The 12162-nt window shown below is 33.7% G+C and overlaps 1 protein-coding gene across 14 annotated transcripts in view; it reads left to right on the top strand.

Annotated features, from left to right (window-relative positions):
* The window catches only part of BCAS3 (BCAS3 microtubule associated cell migration factor), a 574874-nt gene that overhangs the window by 167376 nt on the left and 395336 nt on the right, over positions 1–12162 (top strand). For all 14 annotated transcript variants that reach the window (XM_079905183.1, XM_079905184.1, XM_079905176.1 and 11 more), the window contains one exon: positions 5489–5582. In XM_079905183.1, coding sequence (XP_079761309.1) covers positions 5489–5582 — 94 coding nt within the window. The remainder of the gene's footprint in view (positions 1–5488; positions 5583–12162) is intronic.

Raw genomic sequence — 12162 nt, 5'->3', positions numbered from 1 at the left:
ACTGTCAACCAACATGACCTAAATCTTCCCCCAAAACCTACAAACGTAAGATTGTTTTCAAGAACATCTGGAACATTTTCCAAGATAGACCATATGATTGGCCATAAAACAAATCTAAAGAATGGAAATCAATAATAGAATGAAATTATGAAATGAAAGAGTCTCAAGTAAATTAGAAAATATTTTGAATGCAATGAACATAGAAATAGAACATATCAGAAATTATAATTGCAACTATATTATTGAATAATGGGAAAATTACAACTTTAAATGGTTATAGTAGAAAAGTGGTCCTAAATTAATAATCTTAGCTCTCCATTAAGAGATTTCAAAAACAGCAAATTATAACCAAAGCAAGACAAATGAAGTAAATAATAGAAATATAACCAGCAGTCAACAAAATAACAAACAGTGAAATGATGGGGAAAATCCAAAACTGGTTCTTTGAAAAGATTAACAAAGTTGATAAATCTGATGATATAGCAAATGGGATTGTTTTCTTAATTTCCTTTTTAATTTGGTCTTTGTTAGTGTATAGAAATGAAACTGATTGTGAGTGCTAATTTTATATCCTGCAACTTTGTTGAATTGTGTGTGTGTGTGTGTGTGTGTGTGTGTGTGTGTGTGTGTGTGTAATCTGCAAAATCTATTACAGAGATAATTTTCTTTCTTTTCCAATTTGTATGCCTTGTATTTCTTTCTTTTTCTTTTTCCCCCCCTTTTGGTCTAGTTGCTATGGCTAGACCTTATAGTACTATGTTGAATAGTGGTACTGAGAGTTGGCATCCTTGCCTTTTTACTGATCTTAGAGGAAAATCTTTCAGTCTTGCCCATTGTATGTAATATTAGCTTTGGACTCTGCATATGTAACTTTTAATGTATTGAGGTAGTTTCCATGTATTCCTAGTTTATTGAGTGTTTTTATCATGAAAGTGGTTGAATTTTGTCAAATAATTTTTCTGCATTGATTGAGATGATCAATCAATCATCTTTTGTTCTTCAGTTTGTTAATGTGGTATATTATATTAATTGATTTTTGTATGTTGAACCATCCTTACATTCCAAGTGTAAGTCTCACTTTTCTTGGTGTATGATCCTTTTAATGTGTTGAATTTTGTTTGATCCTGTTTTCTTTTAGATTTTTGCATCATTATTCATCAGGGATATTGATTTGTAGTTTTCTTTTTGTCTTTCTCTTGTTTTGGTCTCAGGACAATGAGGGTCTTATTATATGTTATAATCCTTTTTATTTCTGTGACATCAGTTTTAATGGCTCTTGTTTCATTTCTAATTTTATTTTTATTTTATTTGAATTTTTGAATTTTATTTATTTTTTATACAGCAGGTTCTTATTAGTTATCCATTTTATATATATTAGTGTATATATGTCAATCCCAATCTCCCAATTCATTGCACACACCCCCGCCACTTTCCCCCCTTGGTGTCCATACGTTCTCTACATCTGTGTCTCTATTTCTGTCCTGCAAACCGGTTCATCTGTACCATTTTTCTAGGTTCCACATATATGCATTAATATATGATATTTGTTTTTCTCTTTCTGACTTACTTCACTCTGTATGACAGTCTCTAGATCCATCCACGTCTCTACAAATGACCCAATTTCGTTCCTTTTTATGACTGAGTAATATTCCATTGTATATATGTACCACATCTTTATCCATTCGTCTGTTGATGGGCATTTAGGTTGCTTCCATGACCTGGCTATTGTAAATAACGCTGCAGTGAACATTGGGGTGCATGTGTCTTTTTTGAATTATGGTTTTCTCTGGGTATATGCCCAGTAGTGGGATTGCTGTGCCATATGGTAATTCTATTTTTAGTTTTTTAAGGAACCTCCGTACTGTTCTCCATAGTGGCTGAATCAATTTACATTCCCACCAACAGTTCAGGAGGGTTCCCTTTTCTCCACACTCTCTCCAGCATTTATTGTTTGTAGATTTTTTGATGATGGCCATTCTGAAGGGGAGGGGATGGAAAAAGATATTCCATGCAAATGGAAATCAAAAGAAAGCTGGAGTAGCAATACTCATATCAGGTAAAATAGACTTTAAAATAAAGAATGTTACAAGAGACAAGGAAGGACACTACATAATGATCAAGGGATCAATCCAAGAAGAAGATATAACAATTATAAATATATATGCGCCCAACATAGGAGCGCCTCAATACATAAGGCAACCGCTAACAGCTCTAAAAGAGGAAATCTACAGTAACACAATAATAGTGGGGGACTTTAAAACCTCACTTACACCAATGGACAGATCATCCGAACAGAAAATTAATAAGGATACACAAGCTTTAAATGACACAATAGACCAGATAGATATAATTGATATTTATAGGACATTCAATCCAAAAAACAGCAGATTACACTTTCTTCTCAAGTGCGCATGGAACATTCTCCAGGATAGATCACTTCTTGGTTCACAAATCAAGCCTCAGTAAATTTAAGAAAATTGAAGTCATATCAAGCATCTTTTCTGACCACAATGCTATGAGATTAGAAATCAGTTACAGGGAAAAAAATGTAAAAAACGCAAACACATGGAAGCTAAACAATACGTTACTAAATAATCATTTCTAATTTTAGCTATTTGAATTTTCTCTCTTTGTTAGTCTAATTAAGGGCTGTCAATTTTGTTGATTATTTTTTTAAAAAAACAAACTCTTAGGGATAAACAAAAACAAGGAGATGAAAGACTTGTACACTGAAAACTATAATACATTGTTAAAAGAAGTGAAAGAAGATACAAAATATGGGAAAAACATCTCGTGCTTGTGGATTTGAAGACAATGTTGTTAAAATATCCATAGCACCTAATGTGATATTAAATACAATATCTATGAAAATCTCTATGACATTTTGTGGCAGTAATAGAAAAAACCATCCTAATTTTCTTATGGAATCTGAAGGGACCCTGAAAAGCTGAAATAATCTTGGAAAAAGAAAAACACAACTCTGCCTCATTTCAAATCATATTGCAAAGCAATGGTAATTAAGATGATGTGCTACTGGTGTAAAGATAGATATGTAGACCAATGGAACAGAATAGAGAGTGCAGAAATAACACCATGCATATGCATCCAAAAGATTTTTGACAAGGTTGGAAAAAGCTCACAGTGGGGAAACGGCAGTCTCTTCAACAGATGAGGTTTGGAAAACTGGATAGCTACATGCGAAAAGAATGAAGTTGGACCCTTACCTTATTCCATATACAAAAATGATTATAGATTATAGACCCAGCCATTAGACTGGAAACTATTAAACTCCTACAAGAAAACATAGGAGAAAATCTTTAGGACATTGGATCAGGCAATGATTTCTTAGATATTAAACCAAAAGCACAGGTAACAAAATAAAAAATAGACAAATGGAGCTACATCAGACTTTAAAACTTCTGTGTCTAAATGGAATAAATCAACCAAGTGAAAAGGCACCCTATGGAGTGGGAGAAGATCGTTGTAAATCATATGGCTCATAAGGAATTAATATATAGTATGAATAAGGAGTTTCTACAACTCAACAATAATAATAATAAAAAAAAAACCCGATTAACAAATGGGCATAGGACTTGAATAGAAACTTCTCCAAAGAAGATGTAGGGATGTCCAATAAGCATATGAAAAGATGCTCAACATCACTAATCATTAGCAAATCAAAACCACAGTGAAATACCACCTCCTACCTATCAGGATGACCACTATCAACAGAACAGAATTTAACAGTGTTGACAGAAGATGGGGAGAAGTTGGAACCCTTGTGAACTTTTGGTGGGAGTGTAAAATGATGCAGCCATTATGGAAATCAGTATGAAAGTTTCTCAAAATATTAAAAATAGAATTACCATGTGATCCAGTAATCCCACTTCGGCATTTATATGCAGAATAATTCAAATCAGGATCTTGAAGAGATATTTACACACTCCTGTTCTTTGCAGTGTTATTCACGGTACCCGGGAGGTGGAAGCAGTCCAAATGTCCATTGCCAGATAAATGGATAAAGAGAAATGTGGTATATACATACAATGTAATAATATTACACAAGCTTAGGAAAGAAGGAAATCTTTTTACATGTTACAATGTGGATGAACCTTGAGGACATTGTGCTAAGGGAATAGCCAGTCACAAAAGTACAAATACTAAATTCTTCCTTTTATTTTGAATATCTTAAGTAGTCAAAATCATGGAAACAAAATTAAAAGGTGGTTACTAAGGGTGGGAGGAGGGAAGAGGAAGAATTAGTGTTTAGTGTGTATAGAATTTAAGTTTTGCAAGATGAAAAAGTTCTAGAAATCTGTTAGATAACAATATGAGTATACTTAACAGAACTGAAGTGAATACTTAAAAATGGTTTAAGTGGTAATGAAAAAAATCTACAGACAGAAAAATGATCAGTCTGCAGCTTAACTGAATTGCAGGTTCTAGCCAGAACAATAAGGTAAGAAGATTAAAGCATTAAGATAGGAAAGGGTGACAAATCAGATGTTTCTATATAATGGATTGTTGTAATGGTTGTAGTACTGTATAAAATCATTGAATTGTAAACATAAAATAAGTGACTTTTATGGAATGTAAATTACACCTCTGTAAAGCTTTTTACTCTAAAAGAAAAATTAACTTTGCCAGTGTAGGACTGCTTCCTGGATTACTTCAGATTAAATTCTTTATGTCGATCATGATCCAATATTGGTACAGTAGGTTTTTCCTTTGCAACATTAGATATGTGAAACTTTTTTGTTTCTTGAGTTAATTACTTGCTTTGTAAAATGAATACATGTTATTTTAAAACTTTTTTCCTTAGGGATCATTGAACAGTGTACTCACAATGGGCAAATTTTATGGAATGTAAATTGTATTTCAATATGCTTAGTAAGAAAATTAAGGGGAATAAATTTGAGATACAAAACTGCCTGTTCCAATATACTTTTGCTTGGTGATATTTTCAAAGAAATGATGTGTCCATCTAAAATCTAGGAGTTAGATTAAAGTACAAAAGACCATAACTTTTGTACTTTAAGTAAAAAATATTTCGATAATTCCTCTAATATATGGCTGTTTGTTTGTATTTAACTTATGTTGTTTTTCACTGTTCTGTTCCAGTCATGGCCAAGAGTTTTTCAGCAGGCCATAACACAATAAGAACTCTTGCTCCTGTTCTTAGATGAAGCTCTGCATAGCTGATTTTATGCTTTTCGTTTTTTTCTGAATCTACGTGTCAAGAAATTATTGTCTCTGTCATGTACAGTCAAGTCAACCAACTGTTTTTAGAGGTTATATGATTGATCTGCTGGGGACATGTTACATCTTTTCCTATTTCTGAAGTGACATTCTCACCTTATATTGCCAAGAATAATCTTCAAATGTAGTGGAAACATGTTATTTGGTCAGGGATGCAGTGGTGTATCTGTGTATATCTTCAGGCTCAGTAGTTGGTTAACTTCCATTTGCCTTCTTCCTTTTTGTAAAGGTGCTTGTGAGTGAGGATTCTGACAGTGATGGCATCGTGGCCCATTTCCCTGCTCATGAAAAACCAGTGTGCTGTATGGCTTTTAATACAAGCGGTATGTCCTTCCCTCCCCTTCACCCCCCATTTATGTTATGGGTTTTCCAACCAATTTTTTGGAAATGGAAAATATGAAATATATGTGTTAGTGTATGTGAGATAAGTAAATAGTTTTCAGTAAGTGATTATTGAATGAATGAATTTATAATAAAAATTTAGAAACTCCCCAAAGATTAGTTTTACTCTGAGCAAAGTTGTGATTAAGTAGTAGCAGTAGATAAATAATAGTAGATAAACAGTGCTATTGAACTGCATTAATTTCTGTATTATTAGTAAGGTAAGGACTTCAATATTCGAAACTACATATGTATGTGAATGGCATTTTCTCTGTAACTTCAAGTTTCTTTTTAACAATACAGTGACAGATGTACTGTCACCCTGATTAAACAGGTCTTCACATTTTAATGTAGTGTGTGTGTGTGTGTGTGTGTGTTTGTATTTTGCTGAACTGTTTGAATGTAAGTTACATACGTGATGACATTTCACCCATTACGAATTAAGCATGCATTTTCTAAGAGTAAGGCCCTTCTTGTACTTTATAGGCAAATATTATATTCAGAAAAGTAACACATTATGTTATCTAATATCCAAGTCATAATTTAAAATTTCCCAATTGTCTCAAAAATGGGTTCTCTAACTGCTTCAAATCAAGGTCTAATTAAAGTTTACTCCTTACATTTTATGTCTCTTTAGCTCCTTTTAATCCAATTTATTACTTTCACCTTTTTCCCCCTAAATTTCAGTGTCCAGAGCAGTTATCTTATCCAAACTCTGCATTTGTCACATATTTTTTTCATTATAATAATGTTTTCCTTATTCCCTAAAAGGCTTTTAAATACATTCAGGCCTAAAGATTTTTTTTTAAACTTCCTAAGTATTGCTGTCTACATCATTTCATCCCAGCAGGAGACACATTATATCAGGCTCTCTTGCAAGTTATGATACTATGTTTGATCACAAGAATAAGTTAGTGACCCATCATACATCTACATTTTGCAAATAGGTTGTCTTGTGGAGATTAGCAAGTGCAGATGTTATTTTGGCCTCATTTCTGAAACAACTTTTTACTAAATAGTTTTGTTACATTGAAGGCTATAGAATGGTGGTTTTTCTAATTCTATCATATTTTCTGTATTGATTAACTGCTGTATTTTAAAAAAGATTTTTCTCTCATCAACCATAAATGAACCATAGTTCTCCTGTATGCAAAAAACAGGGCAAAAATGTAATACTTTCTCTTTACCAATTTTCATAGTTAGGAATTGGTTTAATACGTCCAGTGGTGGAATTCCACTTCAGTGGACTTATTTTTAAAATACTTTGATTATGAATAGAAGATAAAATTGCTCTTATGCTTTCAGAGCTGAAACAATCTACGTAAGTTTGCAATCTTTTCCTTGCTTGGTGAGTCTGAAGAGACTGCCATTTTTATCTTATTCTGCAGAATATTAGGTAAAATTGATGGAAAGGCCCATCTTTTCCCCCTTCTTTTCATCTTTTCAGATAAAGAATGATGGTAGGAGGATAATATAAAGTATTTTGAATACTTTTCCTCTGATTATCTTAGGTATTTTCAATAGAGAGGAAGATTTTGTAGTAATTGTTGATCATTAGGGTTGATTTAATTAATGAAGACAAAGATTTATTGAAATGATCTGAATGTTGTGGGAATTTAGTTAAATTTGAAGAAACAGTCTGGAAGTTATGTCACTTATAGCACTCTACTTGGAGTAACCAGCATGACTCATTTTGATAGTCCATCTGTTATGTCAGATCTCCTTTGTATTAATGTATATTTCATATTGCCGTAGTTAGGGTGCTGCAGAAGTCTGAAGCTGTATTTTCTCCTGTCTATGAATTTCCATTGTTACCAGAACATCTTATATAACTTAAAGAATGTTTTAGTTACTTCTATCATCGTGTCATTGTGTACCAGTTTTCATAGTTTCAGAATGTCATATAGTTGGAATATTACAGTATGTAGGCATTTCAGATTGGCTTCTTTCACTTACTAATATGCAGATATTTAAATCTCCTCTGTGTCTTTTCATGCCTTGATTGCTCATTTCTTTTTAGCACTGAATAATATTCTATTGTATGGATGTATCATACATTATTTACCATCTGTATATATTATTTATTGAGCTGTCTGTATCTTTCATCTGCTTTTTAATTGGTTTGTTCATTTTTTGATTGTTGAGTTTTAAGAGTTCTTTGCATATTTTGGATAACACTCCTGTATCAAATATGTGTTTTGTACATATTTTCTCCCAGTCTGTGATTTGTCTTCTCATTCTCTTGAAAATTTCTGAAAATCAAAGTATTTAATTTTAATGAAATCCAACTTATCAATTATTTCTTTGATGGATCTTTCCTTTGGTGTGTTATGTAACAGTTCAATACATATAAATTGACATTCTTGTACTGTTGTATTCTTAATTTGGTCTCACACCAAATCTTATAATTTCTTGGAGGGAAGAGAATTTTATGAGAACTATTTTATGAGTTTTAGGATCTCTTACAGTTCTTCTTGAATCTAAAATAGAGCTTCTTAACCTGGGTCTGAGAGGTCCATGGGTAATATTTAGACAGTATGTGAACCTAGAAAGAAAAAAATTCATCTTTATTTTCTTTAACCTGTAATGAAAATTTCTTTCACTTATGAATATGTACAATAAACCACTGAAATACTAGCTTGCTGGTGAGTTTGTGAGTAATAGAAATAATGGATATTTTCATATCATTTTGATGTTATTTATATAATTCTCTAAATAATGCTTATGGTTCAAAATCATGGTAGAGCCTATATTTTAATATATTAATAAAAACATATTCTACCACATATCAATTTTTATAACCCTAAGTATCTTACTTTGTCTTTAAAAAAATATTATTCTGAGAAAGAGGTTCCTAGGCTTCACCATGTTGCCGAAAAGGTTCATGGCACTAAAATGTTTATGAGCCTATTCATGCTTGGTGTGATTTCACCTGTTTAAACTAAACACATTGGAAGCTAGACTTCATTCACAGTGCCTGGTTCAGTCCCTACCCATGGAGTCTGCTGGTGGCATAGGGACTTTTTTTAAAAAAGGAAGATAAATCCTTTGGGGAGTAAGGACAGAGTGCTAGGAGGTGAATGTTAACTTGGTCTTCTGCTTTTGGAGAAAGTTCTTAAAAAGGAAGCCAGTTCTAAATTGGAACCAAAAGATGATTAGGAAATAATGATTCAGTGCCTGGTATATAAATTAATATTAGTTGCATGAATGAGGCAAAAAAAATATGGCACATTTGACATAGATTTTGAAGCAGAGGCTATACAGTGGACTCATCAGTTTGTTATGTGGCAGATTTATTTTTCAATGTGTCAACATTTCTGCAAAATTTTATAAAATGCTTTGTATCTCTGTAAAAATTTGAATTAAATGGAGGGTTCATAATTCAGCAAGCACTCACAAAATTGGTTTGCAAAATCTTTTATAGAAGCTGGTAGACACAGATTTAGTGCAGTTGCTTACAATTCATCTTAGTTATTTACTGTTCATCTCTGAGTATTTTTGCCATTCAGAATATGACTTTTATTGTTTGAGTATGAACAAGTATGTACATAAAATATTCAATTCTCAATGATTTGAAAACCTTGATTTTATTTTAGCTATTCAGTAGCTGCACAACGTCTTAGAGAAAGGTATTGCGCTCAACTATGGCTGCTAACTATTATCCAGCTCCTATCACTAGGGGACATTTTATTTTGCTTGTCTAGTTTCTGTATCACGTTTCTCGTTTTATCCTAACATTCTCGGATTCAGACATACACACAGACATATGAAATATTTGAGGCAAGAGGCTTCTTTGCCATTTGTAAATGCATGAATACCGTAGTAGTTATTTTTTTTCCTTGTAATTTTTTATGTAATACTTAAAAATATTTTGGGGAGATCAAATGTATTTTCTATCAAAATTTAAGTTCTCTATGAATTTACTTATAAGATGAGGCACTTTTCTGTTCTCTGGCTAAGTTATTTCTGTTAGCTTCTGAACTTTCATTAATTGCTATTTTGTACAAAGGCATCTAATTTAAAAGGCCCTTGCCATAGCACTTGTTTTGTTGTTGTTTAAATAGTACCTTTTCAAAATGTAACTTTGTAAATCCTCTAGTAATACCCCAGTTTTTCCTTACATGTATCCAATATATATTTCAAAATTTATTTATATTCAAGTTTTAACTAACCCTCTAATCTCTATTTGGTTAAAGGCATTTTCATTTGGTATGTAATGTGGCCAATAATAACAGTAGTGCTTGTTGAAGTACTCTTAATGGGCATAGGGAAGTTCACTTAAAAAAATAAGTTTAACAAAACATATAAGAAAAGTTGATTGCCTGTTTTTTGTTTTTAAACCTGATTTCCTCTAACTGGTTTCCCTGTATATATGTATCACTGTTTTACTTTTATTTAGAGAGGCCTATTTTTAACTGCCAGAATTATTACCATGTCCTGTGTATCAAAATTCAAGAACAAACCAGGAATGCTGTCCATCTCCTGAGAAATTTTAAAAACAATGTACATGATGGAATAACACTGCAAAGTGAATTAAGGAGAAAATGTAGGTTGTTTGACTGGGTGGCATGCAGTTCAGCCTTGTATGGGACCTATTCAGAAAAGAAATTAAGGGGTACCATTAAATAGAGCCGTGAAACTTTCAGTTCAGCAGCTGCATTCAGTTTGTTTTTCAGTTTCTCCTTCCCATTCTTGTTTATTAGCTATGAGTGAGTCCTGAATTAAAATAAATATTTTAATGGCAACATTTATGATTTGGTTAGAAGAACCGGAGACGCATCATGCTTAGATCTAGGCAGATTCAATATGGGTGGTGCAAGTTTGTTGCTTTCAATTATTTAGATACACGATGAGTATATTTTATATTGTATTTTCAACCTTTTCTAGGGAACTTCTTTTAAAATTAATAAACTATTTTTTAGAGCAGTTTTAGGTCCACAGCAAAAGTGAATGGAAAGTGCAGAGAGCTCTCATATTCCACCTTTCTCCCATCCCCCCCACCCCTCAGGCCCACACCAACAACCTCCCACGCTAACAGCATTCCACACCACATTTATCATTTTCTTACAGTTGATGAACCCATGTTGACACATTATTATCATCCAAAGTCCACAGTTTACGTTAGGGTTCACTCTTGGTGGTGTAATTTCTATGGGTTTTAACAAATTAATATGAACATGTACTCACCATTATAGTATCATACAAAGTAGTTTCACTGTCCTTAATGTTTTTCATGAAATTTGAGACTTCTCAGTCATTATTTCTGCCTCTTTTCCCCTCTTCTTTCCTTCTTGGACTCCTGTAGATTCACCTCCTCGATAGTATCCCACAGATCTCAGAGGCTCTTCATTTTTCCTCGTTCTTTTTTTGTTAAGCTGGATACTCTCAATTGATTTCTTCTGCTGTTTAAATCTGCTTTTCAAGCCAGCCCCTCTATTGAAATTTTCATTTCAGTTATTGTAAATACTTTTCTACTCCAGATTTCTATTTGTTTCTTTTTATAATGTTATCTCTTTATTGATTTTCCCTACTTGGTGAGACATTCTCATACTTCCGTTTAATCCTCTAGACATGGTTTCTCTGTATCCTTGCTAGGATTTGGTAGTCTCATCATTTTCTATTTTGTATATATATACACTAGATATAGGCCCTCTGTAAGATATGTGATATGGAAATCTTTTTTCCCAGTAAGAAGTTTTTCCTTTTGTATTTTTAATAGGGTCCTTTGCAGAGCAAAATTCTTTACTTTTTGTGAAATCCATTTTTTCCTATTTATTTATCTATTTATTTATTTATTTATGACTGTGTTGGGCCTTCATTGCTGAGCACGGGCTTTCTCTAGTTGTGGCGAGTGGGGGCTACTCTTCAATGTGGTGTGTGGGCCTCTCATTGCGGTGGCTTCTCTTGTTGCGGAGCATGGGCTCTAGGGCACGTGGGCTTCAGTAGTTGTGGAACACGGGCTCAGTAGTTGTGTCTCGCGGGCTCTAGAGCGTAGGCTCAGTACTTGTGGTGCACGGGCTTAGTTGCTCCGCGGCATGTGGGATCTTCCCGGACCAGGGCTTGAACCCGTGTCCTTTGCATTGGCAGGTGGATTCTTAACCATTGCACAATCAGGGAAGCCCAATTTTTAAAATAATTTTTTATTCGTAAATTTGGGATTGTGCTATACATTTGTGAACTTTTTTATTATTATTATTATTTTTTTTTTTTTTTCGGTACGTGGGCCTCTCACTGCTGTGACCTCTCCCGTTGCGGAGCACAGGCTCCGGACGCGCAGGCTCAGCGGCCATGGCTCACGGGCCCAGCCGCTCCGCATCATGTGGGATCTTCCCGGACCAGGGCACAAACCTGTGTCCCCTGCATCGGCAGGCGGACTCTCAACCACTGCGCCACCAGGGAAGCCCATTCTTTTTTTTTTTTTTTTTAAATTTTATTTACCTGGCTGTGTCGGGTCTTAGTTGTAGCACTCAAGATCTTTGTTGCAGCATGTGGGATGGGGGCTTTGTTGTGGTGAGGGCTCTC

This window comes from Stenella coeruleoalba, assembly GCF_951394435.1.
Source record: "Stenella coeruleoalba genome assembly, chromosome: 19".
In the NCBI taxonomy this organism is placed as follows: domain Eukaryota; kingdom Metazoa; phylum Chordata; class Mammalia; order Artiodactyla; family Delphinidae; genus Stenella; species Stenella coeruleoalba.
The sequence above is the reverse complement of the archived record's forward strand: the minus strand, read 5'-3'. Positions and strand labels throughout refer to the sequence as shown.